General features: G+C 37.9%; 1 protein-coding gene across 5 annotated transcripts in view; it reads right to left on the bottom strand.

Annotated features, from left to right (window-relative positions):
• Positions 1-26097, bottom strand: part of VCAN (versican) — a 115479-nt gene that overhangs the window by 68161 nt on the left and 21221 nt on the right. For 3 of the 5 annotated variants that reach the window (XM_027606007.2, XM_027606012.2, XM_027606010.2), the window contains exon 6: positions 3632-3925. In XM_027606007.2, coding sequence (XP_027461808.2) covers positions 3632-3925 — 294 coding nt within the window. Of the gene's footprint in view, positions 1-3631; positions 3926-4237; positions 4288-14105; positions 14154-26097 lie in introns of those variants that run through there. The other 2 variants (XM_027606009.2, XM_027606008.2) reach the window with 2 other exon arrangements.

Here is a 26097-nt window from a genome sequence, read left to right as displayed (position 1 = left end):
TTCATTATTAAGGAAGCCAACAGAAATCAGCATATTTCTTTTCCCACAAAAGCCCCATTCCAACCTTTGCAGCTGTCTGCCACACAGATGTTTTGCATCACTGTACTTATGGTATTTTATGTCCTATGGACTCTCTTCTCTGTGCTTCTGTTATAAGACACGAGGGAGATTTTCCCAATAAAATATAAAGATCCTATTAGCAGCATGATAGTCGATTTAACGCACACCCGTACTGCCTACATTATATGAAAGTGACTAATTTCAAATTAGTTCTTCTACATTAAAATGTTTTCCACATAAATAACTGTAAACATGAGAACTCACAAATAGAGTAGATTTTCAGTAAGTTGATTCGGACTTCATAGGTAAATAGAATAAAGGCTGGAACAATGGCATTAGAATTCAAACTCTTTAAAAAGTTTTACGAGTGATTGAATGCTAACAGATTGAAATTCAAAAAACAGAAAACATATTTAAAATGCCATTTAGGGTAGTATTAGTTTTGGTGCCTGCAGTCAGATTATAGTCGGGGGGGACAAAAAGGTTCCTAAGCACACCATTGGTTAGAAGGGCAGGCCAACTTTAAAAGTAAACAAATATGTAAGAAGTGTAGCACATGAAGTGGTGGGAACTTATTTAGCCTTCTCTAAGCCACAATTCTAGTTCCTAGCTTAATCAAACAGAGGGACAGAAAAAAAATGAGGGTTCAAAGCTAGATCCCAGAGATGACTAGACACTTAGAAATTAAAATTTCAAAACAAGAAAATTATGTCAGTTGAGGAAGATGCTGAGAGACAACTGAACAACTGTGTTCAATAATAGAAATGGCTGTTATTTAGAGTTTGGTCTCCAACTTAAAAAGGAAAAATGGGCTCAAAGTCCAAAGCAATGAATTTAGATAATCAGAAAAACTATCTGACCATGATGGTAAAAGGATATGAGAATGGGTTTTCTAGGAAACATGTTCTATCTCCCTGTCTTGGAGATCATTAATAACATAACATGAGAGATTATCATGAGTCTTGAGCGGCTTTGACTGACTTAAATTTGGGGATGTATGGGTGATTTTTCAAAGCCCTAAGTCTCTGACTATCACAGAACTTGCTTAACTCTGAGGTCAAAGAAAAATCAAAAGTGCACAATTTAGGGAAATTTCACTTCACAAGTGTACTAATTTCCTTGTTTTTCAAATCTGCTTGACATGAACAGATTCTAATTATGTTTGTCATCAGCCTTTGTTAATATTCTATTCAGTGATGGTAGAAGGAAAAGAGAATTAGAGCAAAGTGAGGTTTGGTATTGTTCATTCACCAAGAAGTGGCTTTAAAAACCCCTTCTATGTTTGGTAAAAAGCAACCAAGAGAAATATGGTTAAATTTCTAAATTCCTCTACTTAACCAACCAGCGGCACATCTTTGAAATCGCTTTCAGAACTGTTGCTGAAGTCACAACTCATACACTTTACGCCGAGTATTTTAGCCACCGCTCAACTGCGTGGGAAAAGTGAATAGCAGTCAAGTCATTTTGAGAATATTTTTTAAATTCTTTAAAATATATACATTAAAAGAATCCTTGAAAAATGAATTAAGAAATTTGGGGAAGCTGTTGGCACTGTGTGTGATTTAAGAAAGATTTTTATGTTATGACTAAGCCTCCTAAATCTTTTAGATGCTGAATACATTTTAAATATAATAGGCCTTAGGGAAGAAATAAACAAGACCCTAACCATTAGATTAGATTTGGATTAGTTTAGATTACACTTTGGTTTGGAAAAAACTCAAAATTTGAACCATGATATTTAGAAGTTACATATTTCCAAGTTCTATCGATTCAGATGAATTAGAGAGAAAAAACTCGACCTAAACTTTCAAACTTATCTCAGATTTTATACAGACTTTTAGTAGGTGGTTACTGTATTTGAAACTAAGTATCTTGTCATTTCATGCGTTCATGTGAATTTCTCATTTAAATACATAATTTAAAACACATCAGGATGAATTCTTTGTGGCTACAGACAGCCTTTGGTTTAAGTTTTACCCTCAGGGAGAAAAAAAAAAAGTGTTGTTTAAAAGTTCTCTCTTGCCAGTTTTATCAAGCACAAGAAAATACAATTGAGCAAGGTAGTTCGGTTGGATAATTCCACTCCTTCCCTAATTAAACATCTCTAACCCTGCCCTCCCGACACCAATCTGATTTCAGTTCTTAATCATAGTCACTTAATGAAAAACTGATTTTAGAGCTTCAACTACTTGAAAGTCACTGTGAAAAGAATGTCTTTCTATTTTTAGAAATAGGCTTTCCTTTTTATTGTTGTTTCTTTTCCTGAAAATAAGTAAAGAAGAACTTTTCTGCTGTTTCAGGGCCTAGGAACAAAAGTCAGTATTTTCAAGTGGCTTTTTATGGCCAGCTTGTATTGCACTGATACCCAACACATGGCTTTCACACTCAGAAAGCTGAGTCTATGGGAGGAGATGTGGGCAGAGGCAGCTCAGCAGGGAGGACGAGGCGTGTGTGATCACGCCTCTCCACAGCACTAATGGCTACTCTACTCAGACACCCTGGCAGTGACTTTGTGGTTGATAAAGAATGCCTGTGCATTTCAGTTTAGAAACCAATTCCATAATAGGCTAGTATATTTTCTGTTCATTTCAGTTATGTATTACTAAAACAAGATATATTGGAAACTTAGTAAAACCCTTTACTCTATTTCAATATGACATGGTTCTACTTTGAACATACTCACCCCAAATGCTAGGAAATCTTTGTTTAGCTGTCACCACAATACAGACCCTTCAGTAAAAATCACAATGAGACTCTGGATTACTCGCTTGTTTGATCAAGCATCCTACAAGCACGATACTATATCATGTGACTACTATTGCTAAAATAATTTAAGGACATCTGAAAAATTTAAACAATTATATCACGAATGTGGAGAGATGTCACTTAAGATCAGTTTTAAATAGCAAACCTAACTGAGGATAGCCTATGTTACACCTTTCAAAGAACACAGACTGTACTTTGATATGGTACTAGAGAATTAGTGATTAGAAGGCACGTATTTCCATTACTTGAATTAAAATAAGATGAAAGGAGATACTTATTTATAGCATGGTTTCCTGTTAGGTATTAATTGAATGTTATGATTATCCATATCTGTTCCAAGTACTCACCTGCAATTACTGAAATTTGAATTCTCCGCCATTTCAAAGAAAGACATACCAAACAAAGACAAAATAAGCAGAATTCAAGGATTCAACTCAGTCACAGCTGGCCTCAACATTACAGCACCAACAATCTAATTACATTTAAGGACTGCAATTAATGTTAAACAAAACAAAACAAAAACAAAAACAAAGAATCAGAACTATGTTCTGTGGTTCTAGGTGCAATGGAGCATAGTTAAGACCTTAACTTGACATTTCCTCATCACCTCTAAAAGAACATCTGTCAAACTTCCTGTTGTTTTAACCATATCGCTGCCGTTCCATTTATTGGCTTTTGAAAGTCACTGAACTGTTTCCGTTCTGTGCATACACAATCCATTCCCATTGCTAGGTGAACACCAATGCATGTCTTCGAAGTATTTTTTTTTAAATCTGTAATTTTTAAAAAGGTCTCAAACACTTACGTTTAAAGCAGTAGGCATCAAATCTGCTATCAGGGGGAGGGAAGCCTGTCTGGTTCTCAAAACGATACAGGGTTCTCACCCCAAGTAAACCACCTCCACACTGCGCCCTGGCCACAGTCACAGGGTGGCGAACGCTGGCGTCGGACAGCCACCCGTAATCACACTGGTCAAAGCCATTCCTCCAAGCCGCTTGGAGCTCCCCCACTGTCGCCAGCCGGGCGTCCTGGTTTTCACACTCTTCTTCAGCTTCTTCAAAGGTAAATTTATCGGGAGCAGTGATATGGAACACATCACCTGAAATAAGGAGGGGAAGAAACACGACAACAAACGTAAGTTTTACTATTCATTCCTCTCCACTTTATGGGTGGGTGGGTGGAGGGAGCAGGTAGAAGGACATAATACCTTTTTCATGGCAAGGTAGCAGCTTCTGATTCTTTAAAGCAGTAAACAGCACAGCGACTCAATTTTGCCACTATTAGTGTGACACATACCAGAAGAGTTCATATATATTAACTTTAATATCAAATGACTGCTTCTATGGCCATGGGTATACAGAAGCAACCATTTGATAATAAAGTTACAATCAATTCTTTAAAATGAACACACCTTCTCCATTGAGTCTTTGGATTATCATCTGGGAAACGAGTTTTCTCTTCCGTGAAAGAGCAGGCTGGAAAGGGAAACTATACTAAAATGTCATCCGGGTTATTATTTCACGTCGTTTCACCTGAAATCCAACAGTAGCTCTCGAACCCTCCTTCTCACCTATCACTACCATCAGAATGGATGAACTTCCATCAAATTAAACAACAAAACAAGAAAAACTCCAGGGTTTGAAGATGCGAAGGGACGGACGCAAGATGGGTCCCGTGGTTGTTACGTCATCCAGGGCTGAGAGTGCATGGAGGCCCCCTAACGTTCGCTCCCACTCCAACTGGCCCAAGTGACCAAGGTCCCCCTGGAGGAAGAGGCACGTTTTTGTTTGCTGCTCGCTCTGCGAGAGCGAGAGAGGGTGCATACCTCTCTCGCAATCTGTCTGCCCAAAGGGGGCGCCCTTTTCCAGGTCTCAAAAAGACATCTTGGGCACGAGCCGGGGCTCTAGCTACCTTTGAGAGACTCTTCTATTTGCATATTGATTAACAAAGGAAGGCTGAACATTTACTTTGTTCATCACCAGGCCCAATTAGCAGAGAATCTGTTCACAATAACTTAACATGTCACAATAAAATATTCTGGAAATGCTAGAATAAATGCTTTGTTAAATCGGTACGTGGGGAGCTAACGAAACAAGGGGCGTAAATAAATTCAATGCAAATTAAATGATGCTTCTCACATTAGAGCACAAGCGGCTCGAAGACAGAGGCAGGGTGAGAGAATACCTAAGCAAATACAGCAGGCGGGAGGGAGAGAAAATGAGGCAGGGGGAAGCCAAAATATTGATAGCCCATTACTGCAACCGCGGGTCCTCGGTGAGATCACCGAGGCGGCTCTCTGTATGATTTATTAGACAAGGGGACTCCAGAGCTCTCACGATTCGGCTCTTCACCTGACTAAAGCCAGATGTAACAAGCGACTGTTTACAATGAATAGAGCCATTACTCTCTCTCTGAGTGTGCAATAGCTTCATGAACACGAAAAATTAGTCGCGGGAAAAATGGCCAAATCATACACGTCAGCTTTGGTCACTATGAATCTAAAATAGGCCAAATCCCTATAAGAGCTATTTGAAGAAGAGAGAGAAAAATGACTTTTACCTGATTGAAAAAAAGTAAGGGGGGTGGGGTGGGAATCGCTTTTTGTCCTTAACTGTGTAGGTTGCCAAGGACAGTAATCTCAAACCCAAAAAATACACTGTAAGAAGGTAAGTTCCAGCTGCATTCCTGCACCATCTCCCTCGCTAAGAAATTTTGAAAGTTTAAGGGTCACCGTACCACTTACGGAGCAGATCTTCAATAATCCTTGCTAAGTGAATGGCATTTCAAGTTCTTGTTAAGAAACAAGGTGCTCTTTTTCTTCCGTCCTCCCCAAGCAGCACATTCAAAAAAGCTGACTGCAGCCGAGCTGTGGGGAGCTGCGGTCCAGAAGAGCTGATTCATCTCACCTATGGACTGGCTTAAAGCAACCTGGGGCAAGGCAGACAGAGAGACTGTGTCTGTGTGCTCCTGAGCAGCCTCATTCACTTCAAAGGAATGCAAGAGTGAAAGAGGGCAGCACGCCAAACTGTTTCCCTCCAAGGTAGAACACTTGCATTTGTTATTACAGCTGGAATATCCTTCTGTTGCCTTAGTTCCCTGTGATGTACTGCAATTTTGAGGCAAAACGACTGCTCCTTTATAGTAATAAGAGTGATCAGCCAATCAAAGCAGGCAGAGAAATAGAATTGAGAGAGTAGAAGTCTGCTATTCCAAACAGCAATGCCAGTCTGTATGTTGGGGGAAATCAACTTCTCCAAATGTGGCCAGACCAAAGGGCCAGTGAAGAAGAATGACAGCAGGATTTCATGGGTAACTGGTTTCCCCTCTTTTAAACGGCAAACATATTTGAGGTGTTAGAGGAAAGAAAGGTTTCAGAAGATGCTGGTAGGTTAAAAAGAGAATTCCCTTATTATTACTAAGTCAATAAAGATCTACTTATAGAATTTTTATATAGAAACTCTTGTTAAGTCTGACTATATTGCAGTCAATTATTTAATTCATTTGTTTGGAAGATATAATTTCCATCCATCTATCCAATACCTATAAAATAATCATTTTACTTATTTGATTAAATTCTATTATCCCCAAGGCCACCTATTTTCCTTTATATGTAGGAACTTTTCAAACACTGAAAATAAAATAAAAAAAATTGAAAAAGATATCACCATTGTGTTTCATTCAACTCAGATTAAAAAAAAATTTTTTTAACTGGCACTGAGTCAAACATCCAAACTTTGCCCATCCTATGTATCAACCTCAAAATATTAAGGCCAGGACATCTTATACTTTTCTAAAATACGCCAGAATATCCTAGCATCCGTTTTATACTGAAACCCAAACCAGAAAATAGAAAAGGTAAGTCAATAGGTAATGCACAGCAGTAATTGAACTAATTCGTATTACTAAGTGTCTTGGATTCCTAAGACATCTATGACCTCCTATTTTGTTTTTATTCATTAAATGCCTGGTTTTAATTAGATAATCCTTTGACATTATATATCTTTTATCTAACATAATACAAACATAGGTGACCTATTGTTTAAATCAGAATTAACTTATTAAAAGCTTATTGTTGAAGATGTGGATCAGAAAGACTGTTAATTATGGTCCAAGTTCAAAGAACATAATTCCCAAAAATGTCTTCTACAGAAAACTGGTGATCCTTGAGATGAAAGTAGGTATTCTATAGAAAAGAGGTTCCACGGACAACTGCATTTGGAAAACAAATGCAAGTGATCTGACAGGTTTCTGCAAGACTTTCAGAGCATTTAATATTATAGCTTATTTAGAGTTCCCACAAGAAGTTACAATTTGTAAGCCATCTGACCAGAGAAGTCTCCTTTACTCGTAGAATACTAATTAATAGTCCATAGACCTGTTTCGTGGAATCATTTTCCAAACTCAATGAATCCATAGCAAGTATAATTTTGCTATTAAGTTTCTGATTGCCTACGTGTCAACTACTTAAGATAGAAGCAAAGTGGACCAGGTAAGCAAACAGCATCAAAGCAGGAGCCAAAAAGCCAGGGTACAAAGCAAAGGGTATATGAAGTCCATTGCCCCCTAGGGTTGCATCAAAGCCTGCCAGTGAGCACAGGGGACAGGGAAGAGCCAGGGACCTCGATGAAGCATCTAAGATGGTATTTAATGAACACGGGGGGTTCATTTCTTAAAAGAAGATCTTTTTGAGAAAAGTAAACCAAGGAATAGCAGATAAAAGCAGGCTTTCTCCTCAATACTAAGTGGTAGGCACAAAGCTTTCCCACAGAAAAAAAGCATATCGATACCATAGGAAAAAAAATGCAGATTTTAAGCTAAACGCTGACCACTTTTACAATGATAAAGCAGTCAAGATGTTAAGATTTTCAATGTTTCCAGTGATCTACTCTCAGTTTTTAAATCCATAATCAGGAATTATTTACAGGTCAAATTATATGTTCTAAACTATATTGCAGCAGAATGAAATGAGACAGATACTAAGTCTGGGCCAGTAACAATAATGTAACTCCAGCCTTGGTCCAAAAATGAATGATTATAACAGGATGCATCAAGACATAAAGTCTGAAGTTCAGAGTCAAGGGCACATCAGGCACCAAAGAATCAAGAAAAAGAGAAGGCAAACCTGGGAAATCAAGCAAAGCAACTCAGTGCATTCGCTTAGTTTCTTTCTCTACAACACAACTTAATTGGTCAGGTTGTGTAAGTTCCTGCCCCGAAGGTATCTTAAAGGCACTTTTTTGCCTCTGATGTATGTAATAAAAGTTCCTTCTGAATCATAGTACTGCTTTAGAGAGGGAGAGAATACTTGTAACTGAGCCATTTAATGTACTTTAGATTTACTTGATATTTGCCTTCCTGGATGGTAGACATTACTTTTGCAAGTTGACAATGAAGTCTGCTCTCTAAGTTCCAGAAGTAGCCTCTTCAAGGTAGCTACATCTGTAAGACACTTATCATCAAATTGGTAACTAGAGTAAAGATTTGGAACATGTTTGTAAATGTTATCTACCTATGAGAGAATACTTAATTTTTCTCTAAAGAGAACAAATAAAATGTCAGGAAAGAAATATACAAAATGTTTTACATATAATTACTTAACATAAAAGGTCAAGTTAATTTAAGTTAGCATAAGTAAGAATTCATTGAGGTGTATACATATATGCTCAAGTTAGTACAAACATGAGATATAATAATGCTGAACAGAGGATTGCACACATAGGATAATTTGCATAGTTATCTGAAAACCATATATGTGGTATCTTAACGCATATTTTTCCAAAATCTCAAATTAAATGTTATCGGTTTGAATTATTCCTGTTATTTCAACTTTCTAGGGATATCCTAGAAGAAACTGGAAGACACCGCCGGTGAGACTTTAATATCTGGTGACATTCCACAAATTAAATTCACCTTAATCATGGGAATTAACATCATCAGAAATATTAAGAAAAAAATACTTTCATTTGACAACTGACTGCTACAAGACTCCCTGGAAATTGGACCATGCATGTTCTTTTTTCTACATTTCTGATTGCTAAATGGGAAAGTGGCTTCTTGGCAGACTAAAAAATGACACATACTGAAATGGCAAACAATGATGAAAACAAATCAAACATTAAAAATGACCTGCACTGTTCAAAAGCTAGAATTTATACCCAGGAGTAACTCAGAACGACTATTAAAGAGACTGGTTCTAGAGTGAGGATAAGATCTTTCTCTCCTGCAGACAATTCCCTGTAAATACCAAGGAGAAAAGGGGAATTGGCAGGGGCAGGACATACATAATTACTCCATTCTCTCCTGGAGTCAGTGGACAGGTAGCCAAAGCCAAAATCCCACCACAGTTTTCTGGGCTGGGTATATTTGCTGGGTAGTGTGATAAATGTTTATTGTTTGTTTCTGTTTATTTGTGCTCATAACCCTTCCTTCATGAACTGTCCAGTCTGAAAATAAGTTTTTATAAACTAATCATGATTCCCTTTATCCATTTGAAAAAAGAACTCTGATTTTTTTTTCACTTTAAGGAAGTTCAGGATTTGTAAATGTTACTACATTGCCTTGCTATTTAAGTTATAATAAGTAATAAATATATGTAAAAGTAGCTACAGTGTGTAAGCAGGAAGTAGTCATGTGACATGAGCTTCTAAATGCCGATACAATGAAACCATTTATGGCAAATATCCTGATGATAAAAGCAATTCAGCATAATTATTATTAGCTTTGAAGTTTTGGACTTTTAAGTTTCAAAGGATGTTTCTTTTTTCTTTTCTTTCTCTCCATTTCTCTCTCTCTCTCTTGCCCTCTCTCACTCTTTCACTCTTGCTCTTTTTTGACTCTGTCTATGTACACACGATCAAAGCACTGAAGACTAATGCGCATTATACTCTGGATCACAGTATCCATCAGCTGTACATGTTTGATTAGCAGCTAACATACACTGCTATATAATCTTTTGAGGGCCAATATTTGAAGATAATTCAAAAGCATGTCAGTTCCCCTAAGATTTGGTCCTTTAATCTGCACAGAGATCAACGTTCTGTTCACAGTGACAAGAAAACCTCAGGGGCTGCCGACATAACTTCATTCCATCCCTAGTGCTAGGCTCGCATTATTCCCAACTTGGGGGTAATGAGACTGGAAAGACAGATGAGCACCTTTCAGATTTTTCACTTGTCTTAGGTTGAAGGAGAAGCATGATGTGGCTTAGAGCATGGACAGAATTTTGAATTTTTAACTTCCAATTAATTACTAAAGAATTGTCATCAGTTGGCTCTGAGAGTCAGTTGACATGCTCTAAGTCAGATAAGGAAAGGAATCCATGTATTTGTCAATGTGTTATTATATAAGATCTCATGCATATCGATTTGAAGAGCTTAAAGAGACAGGAAACCCCACTAAAATTCAGAATTTAAACATATTTTTATGGTTTTTCAGGATGTCAGATCTCCTTCTTTCCCACTGACAAAGCAGTAAGATTTTAATTAGAGTGAGAAAGAAGTTCTAAAATATTTCTGGGTGTCTGAGTCTTCAAAATATCTAAGAGATTGAACGTGTTATATGATTTGACAGGCACGGTATGGCTACGGGTCAACACGGGACAATCAGGCTAGTTTGGCTTTTTTTTTTTTTCTTTTTACTTTTCACAGCTGAAAGGTAAATGGCCACTGTATTTCCTAAGAAGCTCTTTCAGTTCAGAACTCCCAAAGACCTTGACATTAAAATCTTAGAGCAAATGTCACATGCTTCAAGGGATGTATATCATGACAAGTCTACTTATGGTAAGATTATAAATGCAAGGGTATATATATAGAAAATCCTAAGGATGCCATTAAAGAGCTATTAGAACTAATAAACAAGTTTGGCAGAGTTGCAGGATACAAGATACAAGACCAATATATAAAAACCAACTGCATTTCCATATACTTTCCACAAACAATCAGAAAAAGAAATAAAGAAAACTCCATTTTCATTTGCATCAAAAAAGAACAAAATATTTAGGATGAAATTTGACAAAAGTACTGTAAAACTTATACTCTAAAAGGTATAAAACACTGATGAAAGAAATTAAAGAAGGTCTTAAGAACTGGAAAAATGTCCCATATTCATGGATTTGAAGATTTAATATGGTTAAGATGGCAATACACCTCAAATTGATCTAAAGATTCAATGCAACCCCTATCAGAATCCCAGCTGGCCTCTTTGTAGAAATCGACAAGCTGATCTTAAAATTCATATGAGAACTCAAGGGCCCAGAATAACTAAAATATTTTTGAAAAAGAACACAGTTAGAGGTCTCATATGTTCCAATTTCAAAATTTACTACAAAGCAACAATAATCAAGACAATGTAGGACTAACATAAGTAGAAACATATAGATCAATGGCATAGAATGGAAAGTCCAGAAACAAACTGATATATCTAAGAACAGTTGATTTTCAAAAAGATGCCAAGGCCATTAAATGGGGGAAAGAATAGTCTTTTCAATAAGTGGTGCAGAGACAATTGGATGTCTACATGCAAAAGAATGAATCTGGACTCTTAACTCATACCACATACAAAAATTAACTCAAAATCAATCAAAATAAAAGTAAAACTTAAAACTTATAAAACTTGTAGAAGAAAACACAGAAGCAAGTCTTCATGACTGGGGATTTGGCAGTGTTTTCTTAGATATGACACCACAAGCACAAACAACCAAAGAACAAAGAGATAAATTGGACTTCATTAAAATTCAAAACTTTTGCGTGTCAAAGGGCCCTACTGAGAAAGTAAAAAAGACAACTCATGGAATGGGAAAAAAATTGTGCAAATCTTCCAAAAAGACACTTTAATCTAGATTATATAAAGAACTTCTGCAACTAAATAACAAAGACACCCCAGTTAAAAATGGGTAAAGGTAAAAAAACAAAACAAAACAAAACAAAAATGGGTAAAACTTCTGAAAAGACATTTCTTTTTTTTTTTACTTTTAAGATTTTATTTATTGGGGCGCCTGGGTGGCTCAGTCGTTAAGCATCTGCCTTCGGGTCAGGTCATGATCCCAGGGTCCTGGGATCAAGCCCCACATCGGGCTCCCTGCTCCATGGGGAACCTGCTTCTCCCTCTCCCACTACCCCTGCTTGTGTTCCCTCTCTCGCTGTGTCTCTGTCAAATAAATAAAATCTTAAAAAAGAAAAGATTTTATTTATTTATTTGACAGAGAGATAGAGAGCACAGGTAGGCAGAGTGGCAGGTAGAGGGAGAGGGAGAAGTAGGCTCTCCGCTGAGGAGGGAGCCCGATGTGGCGCTCAATCCCAGGACCCTGGGATCATGACTTGAGCCGAAGGCAGACACTTAACCGACTGAGCCCCTAGACATTTCTTTTTTTCTTTTAATTGAGGTTTAATTGACATACATTATATTCATTTCAGGTGTACAACATAATGATTCAATATTTGTATATATTGCAAAATGATCACCACAATAAGTCTTGTTAACATCCATCACCATACATAATTACAAATATTTTTTCTTGTGATGAGAACTTTTAATATTTACTCTCTTAGCAACATTCATATATGCAATATAAATTATTAACTATGGTTGCCATGCTATATGTTACATCCCCATGACTTACCATTTTATAACTCGACTGAATAGACATTTCTCCAAGAAAATATACAAATGGCCAATAAGCACATGAAAAGTTGCTTAACATCACTAGCCATAGGAGAAATACAAATTAAAACGACAATGAGATATTTTTGGCTGTAATCAAAATCTCGGATAAAAACAAGTGTTGGCAAGGATGTGAAAGAACCAGGACCCTAATATAGTGCTGGTGAGAATTTAAAATGGTGTGGCCACACTGGAAAACAGGTAAGCGGTTCCTCAAAAAGTTAAAAATGGAGTTACCATTTAACCCAGCAATTCTAATCATTACAACACAATGAGTAAACAAATCATTGCTCAAATAAGAATGAAGATATTCTTATGTGAGAAATCAGAGATTTGGGGGAGTCTGGAGAGCACTTTATCTCTTCTTGGCTGGGAGGACTGTCTGTTCTCTGCTGGGGAATCTGCAGCCACAAAAGTTTACCGCCGGGAAATAGGAAAAAGGGCATATCCCATTACTTAACCTTTCCTTATGGTAAAAAGCAGGGTTAAAGAAATACTTGACAAGGTCCTCATGAGGATTAAGTTAAACAATAATACAACCAAACAATAAATAGTTTCCTTCCTTACATTATCTGTGGAGCTACTCCATGGTCAATCTATGGAAATCATTGTACTGAATGAGGATATCATTTTCCAGAGAGGCTGCCAGGGTGCCATGCCTGGTTGCTTTCCTCACTAACTCTTAGCTACACTCTTCAAAACTCCCAAGGTCAGTTTCAGGTCCCTAGCAAGACATGTTAATTTCCAAAGCTTATGTAAGAAGCCACAGCTACAGCTATGATCTATGGTTCTATGAGTTTTACTGAGAATAAATGAAAAGTTTTCAGCATCTTCTAGCACCACACCAAAGTGAATGGAAGTGAAGAGTTTCTGTAATCCAGAATCAATATTTGAATCATTTGCTGAACCATAGCAAGTAGGAAGCTCTTCTAGCTGACACAGGATGTTTTAACTGAATAAGACCAGTATCACTAATTCTTAGATAACTCCAGCTGGTGAAGTATTTTGTAGATTATATGTTGTAAATCCCATTAAAATTAAAAGTCAATCTGGGGAGGAGCAAGATGGAGGAGGAGTAGGAGACCTAAATTTCGTCTGGTCCCAGGAAACAAGCTAGATAAGGATCAAACCATTCTGAACAACTAGGAACTCAACAGGAGATCGAAGAAAGGAATAGCAGCAACTCTCTGAACAGACAAGCGACCACTTTCTGGAAGGTAGGACGTGCGGAGAAGTGAATCTGAGGTGATATTCGGGAAGATAGACGGCGGGGGAGGGGGCCTCCATCAGCTGCTTCTGGCTAGTGATAGAGCAGCAGAGCACAAAATCAGAACTTTTATAAGTCCGCTCCGCTGAGGGACATCGCTCCAGCTAGGGCTAAATGGGGGTGGAACCCTCACGGGGACAGTGTGGTCTTAGGACCCTCGGGGTCACAGAAAGATGGGGGAGGGGGTGCCTGAGTGCAGCAGAGCTCCCAGGTATTGGAGCAGGGAAGCCGGGTGCAGAGACAGCCGAGGAGTGGGCTCTCATCTCAGGGTTGCCATAAACCATGACCCGTGGTACAGTTGGGCCACTGCTCCTCCAGCAGGGACCCCACAAGCGGCAGATCCATGGAGACTCACCTTCCACCCCGGGGAGGAGTGGCATGGGAGTGCACCACAGGATCTGCTGGGTTTGGAGACTCCACACAGGGTCAGGTGCCAGAGACAGAAATGCTCGGTCACAGGCCGGGTGAGCACGGAGTGCGGCCGGAGACCGGGGAGATGGAAGTGATTGACTGCTTTTCTCTGGGGGCTCACTGAGGATCCCGGGGCCTGAGGTCTCGGCTCCTCTTGGGGGGAGATTGGGAGGCTGCCATTTTCATTCTCGTCCTCCAAAGCTGTACAGAAAGCTTGCAGGGAACAAAAGCTCCCGAGAGCAAACCCGAGCAGATGACTTAGCCCAGACCAGGCGAGGGTGGGGTAATTCCGCCTCCAGCAAAGACAATTGGGAACCATGGCAACAGGCCCCTCCCCCAGAAGATCAGCAAGAACAGCCAGCCAAGAACAAGTTTACTGATCAATGAGAACAGCAGAACTCCAGCACTAGGGGAATACAGCACATAGAATTTATGGCTTTTTCCCCCCTGAATCTTTAGTCTTTCAAAGTTAATTTCTTAATTTTCTTTTTTTTTAAATTTTTCTTTTTCTCTTTTTCAACCAACATCTTATCAATCACTTTTTAAAAAATCTTTTTTATTTTTCATTTGTAGAGTCATATTCTATCCCTTCATTGTAGTTAACTTTATTTTTGATATATATAGATAAGTTGTTCTCTCTTTAAAATTTTGGGATACAGTTTCTTCTAACACACCAAAAGATACGCTAAATCTCTAGTGTATGGCTTTGTTCTAGTCTCCTGCCTGATCACATTCTCTCCCCCCCTTTTTTTTAATTCCTCTTCTTTCTTTTTTCAACCAACTTCTTATCTGATCAATTCCTTTCATAAAATCTTTTATAATTTTCATCTTTACACTCATATTCCATCCCTTCATCTTATTTACCCTTATTATTGTACATATATAAGTTTTTCTTTCTTTAAAATTTTGGGAGGCAGTTTCTTCTAACAGACCAAAATACACCCAAAATCTAGTGTGTGGCCCTGATCTATGCACCAGCCTGATCATATTTGATCACATTCTTTTTTTTTTTTTATCTTTTTCTTTTTTCTTTCTTTCCCCCGGTTTCAGGTCTCTTCTGATTTGTTTAGTGTATATTTTTCTGGGGTCATTGTTACCCTGTTAGCATTTTGTTCTCTCATACATCTATTCTCTCTGGACAAAATGACAAGATGGAAAAAATCACCTCAAAAAAAAGAACAAGAGTCACTACCGACTGCCAGGGACCTAATCAATACAGACATTAGTAAGATGTCGGAACTAGAGTTCAGAATGACTATTTTAAAGATACTAGCTGGGCTTGAAAAAAGCCTGGAAGATTTTAGAGAAACTCTTTCGGGAGAAATAAAAGAACTAAAATCTAAACAAGTCAAAATCAAAACGGCTATTAATGGGGTGCAATCAAAAATGGAGGCTCTAACTGCTACGATAAATGAGGCAGAAGAGAGAATTAGTGCTATAGAAGATCAAATGATGGAAAATAAAGAAGCTGAGAAAAAGAAAGATAAACAACGGGATCACGAGGGCAGAATTTGAGAGATAAGTGAAACCATAAGACAAAACAATATTAGAATAATTGGGATCCCAGAAGAAGAAGAAAGAGAGAGAGGGGGGCAGAAAGTATATCAGAGCAAATTATAGCAAAGAACTTCCCTAACCTGGGGAAGGAAACAGGCATCAAAATCCAGGAGGCACAGAGAACACCCGTCAAAATCAATAAAAATAGGTCAACACCCCGACATCTAATAGTAAAACTTATGAGACTCAGACAAAGAGAAAATCCTGAAAGCAGCTCGGGGCAAGAGATGTGTACTCTACAATGGTAGAAACATTAGACTGGCAACAGACCTATCCAGAGACCTGGCAGGCCAGAAAGGACTGGCATGATATATTCAGAGCACTAAATGAGAAAAATATGCAGCCAAGAATACTATATCCAGCTAGGCTGTCACTGAAAATAGAAGGAGAGATAAAAAGCTTCCAAGACAAACAAAAACTAAAGGAATTTGCAAACATGAAACCAGCCCTACAAGAAATACTAAAAGGGGTCATCCTCTAAGCAAAGAGAGAGCCTAAAAGTAACACAGACCAGAAAGGAACACAGACAATATATAGTAACAGTCACCTTACAGGCAATACAATGGCACTAAAGTCATATCTTTCAATAGTTACCTGAATGTAAATGGGCTAAATGCCCCAATCAAAAGACACAGGGTATCAGATTGGATAAAAAAACAAGACCCATCAATATGCTGTCTGCAAGAGGCTCATTTTAGACCCAAAGACACCTCCAGATTGAAAGTGAGGGGGTGGAAAATCATTTACCATGCTAATGGAAACCAAAAGAAAGCTGGGGTGGCAATCCTTGTATCAGACAAATTAGATTTGAAACCAAAGACTATAATAAGAGATGAGGAAGGACACTATATCATACTTAAGGGGTCTATCCAACAAGAAGATATAACAGTTGTAAATATCTGTGCCCTTAACATGGGAGCAGCCAATTATATAAGCCAATTAATAACAAAAGTAAAGAAACACATCGACAACAATACAATGATAGTGGGGGACTTTAACACCCCCCTCACTGAAATGGACAGATCATCTAAGCAAAAGATCAACAAGGAAATAAAGACTTTAAATGACACACTGGACCAAATGGACTTCACAGATATATTCAGAACATCCCATCCCAAAGCAACGGAATACACATTCTTCCCTAGTGCCCATGGAACATTCTCCAGAATAGGTCACATCCTAGGTCACAAATCAGGTCTCAACTGGTACCAAAAGACTGGGATCATTCCCTATATATTTTCAGACCACAATGCTTTGAAACTAGAACTCAATCACAAGAGGAAAGTTGGAAAGAACTCAAATACATGGAGGCTAAAGAGCATCCTACTAAAGAATTATTGGGTCAACCAGGAAATTAAAGAAGAATTAACAAAATTCATGAAAACAAATGAAAATGAAAACACAACTGTTCAAAATCTTTGGGATACAGCAAAGGCAGTCCTAAGAGGAAAGTATATAGCAATACAAGGCTTTCTCAAGAAACAAGAAAGGTCTCAAATACACAACCTAAACCTACACCTAAAGGAGCTGGAGAAAGAACAGCAAATAAAGCCTAAACCCAGCAGGAGAAGAGAAATAATAAAGATCAGAGCTGAAATCAATGAAATAGAAACCAAAAGAACAGTAGAACAGATCAATGAAACTAGGAGCTGGTTCTTTGAAAGAATTAATAAGATTGACAAACCCCTGGCCAGACTTAACAAAAAGAAAAGAGAAAGGACCCAAATAAATAAAATCGTCGATGAAAGAGGAGAGATCACAACCAACACCAAAGAAATGCAATTATAAGAACATATTAAGAGCAACTATATGCCAGCAAATTAGATGATCTGGAAGAAATGGATGCATTCCTAGAGATGTATAAACTACCAAAACTGACCAGGAAGAAATAGAAAACCTGAACAGACCTATAACCACTAAGGAAATTGAAGCAGTCATCAAAAATCTCCCAACAAACAAAAGCCCAGGGCCAAATGGCTTCCCAGGGGAATTCTACCAAACATTTGAAGAAGAATTAATACCTATTGTTCTGAAACTGTTCCAAAAAATCGAAATGGAAGGAAAACTTCCAAACTCGTTTTATGAGGCCACCATTACCTTGATCCGAAAACTAGACAAAGACCCCATCAAAAAGGACAATTACAGACGAATATCCTTGATGAATATGGATGCAAAAATTCTCACCAACGTACTAGCCAATAGGATCCAACAGTACATTAAAAGGATTATTCACCACAACCAAGTGGGATTTAGCCCTGAGCTGCAAAGTTGGTTCAACATCTGCAAATCAATCAATGTGATCCAATAAATTAATAAAAGAAAGAACAAGAACCATATAATCCTCTCAATAGATGCAGAAAAAGCATTTGACAAAGTACAGCATCCTTTCTTGATCAAAACTCTTCAGAGTATAGGGATAGAGGGTACATACCTCAATATCATAAAAGCCACCTATGAAAAACCCACAGCAAATATCATTCTCAATGGGGAAAAACTGAGAGCTTTCCCCCTAGGGTTAGGAACACAACAGGGATGTCCACTATCACCACTGCTATCCAACATAGTATTAGAAGTCCTAGCCACAGCAATCAGACAACAAAAAGAAATGAAAGGCATCCAAATCAGCAAAGAAGAAGTCAAACTCTCACTCTTTGCAAATGATATGATACTTTATGTGGAAAACCCAAAAAACGCTAGAACTCATACAGGAATTCAGTAAAGTGGCAGGATATAAAATCAATGCACAGAAATCAGTGGCATTTCTATACACCAACAACAAGACAGAAGAAAGAGAAATTAAGGAGTCAATCTCATTTACAATTGCACCCAAAACCATAAGATACCTAGGAATAAATCTAACCAAAGAGGCAAAGAATCTGTACTCGGAAAACTATAAAATACTCATGAAAGAAATTGAGGAAGACACAAAGAAATGGAAAAATGTTCCAGGCTCATGGATTGGAAGAATAAATATTGTGAAGATGTCAATGCTACCTAGAGCAATCTACACATTTAAAGCAATCCCTATCAAAATGCCATCACCTTTTTTCAAAGAAATAGAACAAATAATCCTAAAATTTGTATGGAACCAGAAAAGACCCCGAATAGCCAGAGGAATGTTGAAAAAGAAAAGCAAAGCTGGTGGCATCAAAATCCAGACTTCAAGCTCTATTACAAAGCTGTAATCATCAAGACAGTATGGTACTGGCACAAAAACAGACACATAGATCAATGGAACAGAATCGAGAGCCCAGAAATGGACCTTCCACTCTATGGTCAACTAATCATTGACAAAGCAGGAAAGAATGTCCAATGGAAAAAAGTCTCTTCAACAAATGGTGTTGGGAAAATTGGACAGCCACATGCAGCAGAATGAAACTGGACCATTTCCTGACACCACACACAAAAATAGACTCCAGATGGTTGAAAGACCTAAATGTGAGACAGGAATCCAACAAAATCCTAAAGGAGAACACAGGCAGCAACCTCTTCGACCTCAGCCACAGCAGCTTCTTCCTAGAAACATCGCCAAAGGCAAGGGAAGCAAGGGCAAAAATGAACTAATGGGACTTCATCAAGATAAAACGCTTTTGCACAGCAAAGGAAACAGTCCACAAAACCAAAAGACAACCGAAAGAATGGGAGAAGATATTTGCAAATGACTTATCAGATAAAGGGCTATTATCCAAAATCTTTAAAGAACTTATCAAACTCAACACCCAAAGTACAAATGATCCAATCAGGAAATGGGCAGAAGACATGAACAGACATTTTTTTCCAAATAAGACACCCAAATGGCCAACAGACACATGAAAAAGTGCTCAACATCGCTCGGCATCAGGGAAATCCAAATCAAAACTTCAGTGAGATACCACCTCACACCAGTCAGCATGGCTCAAATTAACAAGTCAGGAAACGACAGATGTTGGCGAGGATGCGGAGAAAGGGGAACCCTCCTACACTGTTGGTGGGAATGCAAGCTGGTGCAGCCACTCTGGAAAACACTATGGAGGTTCCTCAAAAATTGAAAATAGAGCTACCCTACGACCCAGCAATTGCACTACTGGGCATGTACCCTAAAGATACAAATGTAGTGATCCAAAGGGTTAGTGCACCCCGATGTTTATAGCAGCAATGTCCACAATAGCCAAACTATGGAAAGAGCCAAGATGTCCATCGACAGATGAATGGATAAAGAAGACGTGGTATATATATGTGTGTGTGTGTGTGTGTACACACACACACACACACACACACACACACACACACACACACTCAATGGAATATTATGCAGCCATCAAAAGGAATGAAATCTTGCCATTTGCAACGACGTGGATGGAACTGGAGGGTATCATACTGAGCGAAATAAGTCAATCAGAGAAAGACATGTATCATATGATCTCACTGATAGGAGGGATTCTTAATCTCAGGAAACAAACTGAGAGTTGCTGGAGTGGGGGTGGGGTGGGAGGGAGGGTGGCCGCATTATAGACATTGGGGAGGGTATGTGCTATGGTGAGCACTGTGAATTGTGTAAGACTGTTGAATCACAGACCTGTACCTCTGAAACGAATAATACATTATATGTTAAAAAAAAGAAGATAGTAGGAAGGGAAAAATGAAGGGGGGTAGTTCGGAGGGGGAGACAATCCATGAGAGACTATGGACTCTGAGAAACAAACTGAGGGTTCTAGAGGGGAGGGGGTGGGAGGATGGGTCAGCCTGGTGATGGGTATTAAAGAGAGCACGTTCTGTGTGGAGCACTGGGTGTTATACGCAAACAATGAATCATAGAACACTACATTAAAAACTAATGATGTAATGTATGGTGATTAACATAACATAATAAAATAAAAAAAGAAAGAAAATTAAAAGTCAATCTGACAATCTATCGCAGGAAATCACACAATTTCCTGATCTGATATCAGATTTCTGTCCAATCAAAGCCTCCAAAAAAGCCTGAACCTTTAAGCCCTGCTTAAGATCTGTTTAATGACATTCGGGCCTTTACCTAAATTTTTAGCTTTGCATATCTAAAGGAGATCATAGGATAATAAAAAGGAAAGGCTATTTTTTGGTTCTAGGCCAGACACAAGGATGGCATAGAAGTATTACACAGTTATGAAGGTGATAGAACTATCTTGGATTTTGACATGAGGAAGCAGTATAAAAATTAACTGCTAAAGTGTGAATAGGGACAAAGGAACTAATCCCAGAAAGGATGATTGGCTAGGGTGGCAAGAAAGGGCAATTACTGTGAGAAGCTGGAAAAGAGAAAAAAGTATCTCTAGGAAGGAATTCTTTCTAAGAGACACCATGGAGAAGAGTGAGAGGAGCAATTCAAAGAGAAAAATTAGTATCATGGTGATCAAATAAAGATGAAAAAAATAGGTTCTTAGTAAATTTGGTGAAGAAAGTGAAGCATTTTTTTTCAAATATTATAGAAATGGAAGGGTAGTAGTAATTGTATTCCAAAAGAGACAAAGTCTGAAAAAAATAATGCAATTCCCACCAAGTATTTCTTGAATAACTATTATGTTTGTATTAATGGAATAGGTCCTTCATTGAGATTGAGAGAGGTCAAGAAGATGTTTATGGCCTTATCTCTACAGGCAGTTACAGAAGTTTTGCAAAACAAAACTAACATCAAATTTTGTATTCGGTGACTATAAAGCAACGAAAGGACAATTAAACACCAAACCTGTGGAACTAACTCTATGAGAAGAGGGAGTTCAGACTAAGGAAATCACGTGATCTGGAAGAGCCAAAGATGGGCTCTCGGAAGCAGTAAGTTTTCAGGCACAGGGAAGAACAGAGTGTTGGAAAGCTGAGGGCTGTATGTTCTCTGAGAGGACCAAAGCAGAACTGCAGGTGGGAGCAAACACAGGGTCTGTGGAGGGCTGGTGCACATGTCATGTTGGAAAGAGGGAAACAAGGTTGAATTGGTTACCCTCTAGCCAGGTTTGGGGCACTTCAAAGATCATGCAGAGTTTATGATTGAGGAGGAAGATGACAGAAAATTCACCACGGAATTTTGAGTAGGAGAAGAACGTGGACACAGTGTTCAAGCTCTTTGATGGTTGTAAAACAGGCCCCTTGAAGGTCTGTTAAAGGCATAGGGATTATCTGTGAGAATCAAAACCAGAGATGAGACAGAAATGCTTCACAAACTAGAAACATGGGTATGGAAATCAGAAGAGAATTCAGGGCTAAACATGCAAAACTAGAAACTAACATTTCCATTTTCACTTTTTGTTATTTTGGTGTACTTTCATGCCCCATTCATCCTACAAGGCATTTGATGTACAGTTTACCTACAAGAACAAGTATGACATTATACAAACTAATAAGGAAATTGGAGCAATGAAAATTTGGGAAGCAAGTAGAATAGCGATTAAGCCTGGAGAGGGGTGAAGTTATCCAAGGGGTAAGGGCAAAGCAAGGTGAGTAGAGTGGGCACTTTTAGTTTGGAGGTTAATTCAGTAATTCACACATTTATGTGACTCCATCTATGGAGCATGGACATAGTGGAGATATACATGGTTCCTTCCCTCCCAGAAGCCACAGTCTTATGGGAGAGACAGAGACAAAGCAATATTTGGGGGTGGTTAGTCATATATTCAAGGTTTGGAGATGTAAAGGTGAGAAAAATCAACTAGGACTTAGGAAGAGGATATGAGATGAAGGAGACAGCCCATAGTACAGACACATCCAAGTGCTGAGAACCTTATGTGAAAGCCAGGAAATCAGAATAGTAGGGTAGTAGTTATTCCAGGAGAAGTAATAGCCAAAGGGTAGGGTTACATAGAAAATATAGGCCACAGAAGGATGAGATGTAAGTCCCCAAGGTTGCCTATATCCGAGGGACAAGAGGCTCCTAGATCGATCATTCATCAGGTCTAGGGACGAGACTGGAAGTGTTGACTCACTTGCAAGGAAACTAAGCAGGTCACCCGTGAAAATGAAAGCAGACTGACCTCACCTATCACCATTCTTTCCAACATTCTCTTATCTTTCTTATTAGGATAGTTTTTTGTTCGTTTGTTTTTGTTTTTGTTTTTGTTTTATTTTGTTTTGCTATGACACACATACTTCCTATCAAGCGGCCAGTTTTCAGCACAGAATGCATTAATTCACAAAGCACTCTCAGAATTATTTAAATCTCCCACTAGCATGACCTCCTATGAGGAATCAGATACCAGATTGATTCCTGAACACTGTTAGTCAAGAATATAATATTCTAATCAGAGAATAAACTTATTTTAAACTATTTAGGAGGGATAACACAGGAATTCTAGTTTTGCCACTGTATTAATTTTAATTCTTAGTAATATTCAAGCAATTTACCTTATTTAAAATGCCTTGACATGAAAGTCATCCTTCTTCATAAAATGAGCCATTTCCAATTCTTTTCTATACACTTCAAAGTACCAGGACTCAGACTTTGACAGAACATTGCACTCAGAACATCTCAGAAAAATTCTAGTTTTAAGATCATTCCAGAGAAGAAATTTTACAGTCTGTCAGGATTATTTCTACATTTTGCAGTATTATCAGAAAATTTTTCCTTATATTGAACCTAATTCACAGAGTTGCAATTTTAAGTCATTTATTATTTTTATGAATTCAGTGGAAATAAAGAAACTTTCATATATCCATAAGCTATTATTTATTGAACACTTACTTTGAGACACGCACTGTGATAAAAGCTTTACACATTAACTCGCTTCATCTTCATACCCTGATTAAAAAGTAAGTATTCTAATTGTCTCTATGTCAGAGAAGAAGAAACTGAAACAGAGGTAAAGCCTTGTTTAGGATCTCACAACTAGTAAGTGACAGAGCTGGGATTCAGTTGAGGTCCTTCCTGTTCTTAATTACAGGGACCTTAACTACCGCCCCAGACTCCTCTCTCAGCATTGTCTTTACCACTCCTAAATAACGCCAGTCCTTTACTCAATTTTCTGAACTGTATGATCAACTCAACTCTATTCTAAATGCTCTCAAAGTTCTCCAAGCCTATGTTTCCAGGAAACCCAAATTAAACTTCCTACTAAGGAAACCTCTCAATGTTTTCCAAAGCTACCTCACCAGGAAACACAGATTAAACTTTCTAATAAGGATTATTTTGTGATTATCTTAATTTCTAGATTTCCTACTTTAGAATCTTAATTCCCTTAATTTCTTGGTAATAGTGCTCTGTTACCGAATCATGGCTAATAAGCCACCACAGTGTCTAGACCATTTCCAAAAATACAGGCTAATACTGGAATTCTGGCTTGTGGATATAGCTAATATAATTGCTATTTTACATTTACTAGGTTATTTTTAAAAATAGAATTGAATATTATATTAGTATGTATAACTGTGCTATAATCACCATCTTAGAATAAGAACCAGATTAGTTTTTTTTTTCTCCCCTAAACTAGCTGGATTTAACAGAGTATAATTATTTGAATTTTATAAAGAAATACACACATCAAAATGAATATGACATTATAAAACAAGAATGAAGAAAAAAAGAGGGTTGACATTCTGTCAACTAAATACCTTTCATTTTAAACGACTAAATTAAAACAAAATTAATTACCTTTTTAAACTATGCTTCATTTTATACTTAATTGGCTTTTTCATTAGGCCACCTGGAATAATTTGGCTTCTGATCTAAAGTTATTGCACCTTAGTTCATAACTGGATATTTTTTCCATCACATGCATTCTGACTGCATCAACATCTCTACTTTTTTACTGACGCTCACACACACACTTGGCTGTCAAAAATACAATAAAATATAGGTGGCAATTATGATAGCCATAATATAGTAAAAAAAATCTCTCTTATGAGGAATTTTGGCTTACTTTCAAATAATCTGTCATCGATGTGGCAATTGAAACATCAGATGTAACTTTATATAGTCAACTTTCCACAAGAGTTTTTATCAATTCAAAGTTCAGCCAATGGCCTTTACTTCAAAGAGAGGTGTACACTTCAGTAAAGGAAGGAGAGAGACTTTACAAGAGTGATCTTCTGATCTTCCTCATTCATCGCCAGTCGCAAAGGCCTCTCTAACCTCCCCCATCACACCAGTCCAATTTCAGGTCAAGAGAGAAAAGATCAGTGTCCAAAGATTTGCAAATTATTCCAAGGGACAACAAACATGGGAGAAAAAATTTCCAGAACACTGTCACTGTAACCATACTGAATATCCTTCAGAACTGTTAAATTCCTTCTATAAAACAATGAAAAACCCTGTTACTCTGCTCAGAAATTTCAGTCAGTGTTTGAATTAGTAGTTATACTGATTCTTCTGCCTTTCTCTTTCAACTTTTATATGCCCAAACAAAAACATTCAAATTCTGTGTATATATACATATATTTTATATTCAAAATTCAATATATATATATTACATATATATCATAGGTTGGATTTTGTATGTTTTCCCTTCGTCCCTATGCAAAAATGGAAAGGGTTACTATCTGAAGTTCTACTTTAGAAAATACATTTACCAGTTTAAAGGTCAGTTATAATAAGAATGTTAAGATGCTAGCGAACCCCACTTAAGCAGCCTTCTGGTAAGCCAGGCTTCTTATTCAAATTTGGTCAGGGCATTAGGAAAATATAAGCTGCTTAGTTTGTAGCTTTCAGCCTCTGAGGTGGTTTATTCAATTCACAGAATCACAGAATTTTAATGTTGGAAGGGACCGTGGAAATTATCTAGTCCAACCTCTTTATTTTACGCATAAGAAAATTGAGATTATCCTTTCTATATGCACCCAGCCAAAATTAAAAGTGTAACTCAATTCAAAACTCCCCCTTATATATTTAGACTTTAAGCTGCTTGTTAATACAAAGGAGACTCCATTTCAAAAGTCACAGAAACTTCTGTTCCATGTGTCTATAATAAAACTGTACTATGCCCCTTGGATGCCACTACTGAACTCATACTTGTCTTTAAGAACCTCTAACTCAAACCAAGTCGGAGTTGATTGTGCCAAAATCAATCAGGCTCTAAGCATCTTAAAAGCAAGGCCTCTATCCTCCCTGGCTTCATATCCCTAACAACTAGCAGAGCACCCAGCATACGGTTGGTGGTTTCTTTAATGAATGAACAATTGCCCTGAATATTAGTGCAGCAAAGTTAACAGGAAAAGAAGTAAAACCTGACAATCCCTCCTGGGCTAGTTTCAGCTATTTAGTTGGGCTTTGGGGTGTTTATCAGCACTTGCATTCACAGTGGTTTGTCATCACAGGACTTTACCTGAAGTTCTCACAAGAATAGGTACCACCCGTACAGGTTTCTATTCTTAAGGCTCTAAAAGTGTATTGGAAACAGTCCAACAGCAGCATGCCTGAAAGAAAACCTGCCATTAACTGAAGA

The sequence above is a fragment of the Zalophus californianus genome, chromosome 5 (assembly GCF_009762305.2).
Source record: "Zalophus californianus isolate mZalCal1 chromosome 5, mZalCal1.pri.v2, whole genome shotgun sequence".
NCBI lineage: Eukaryota > Metazoa > Chordata > Mammalia > Carnivora > Otariidae > Zalophus > Zalophus californianus.
The sequence above is the reverse complement of the archived record's forward strand: the minus strand, read 5'-3'. Positions and strand labels throughout refer to the sequence as shown.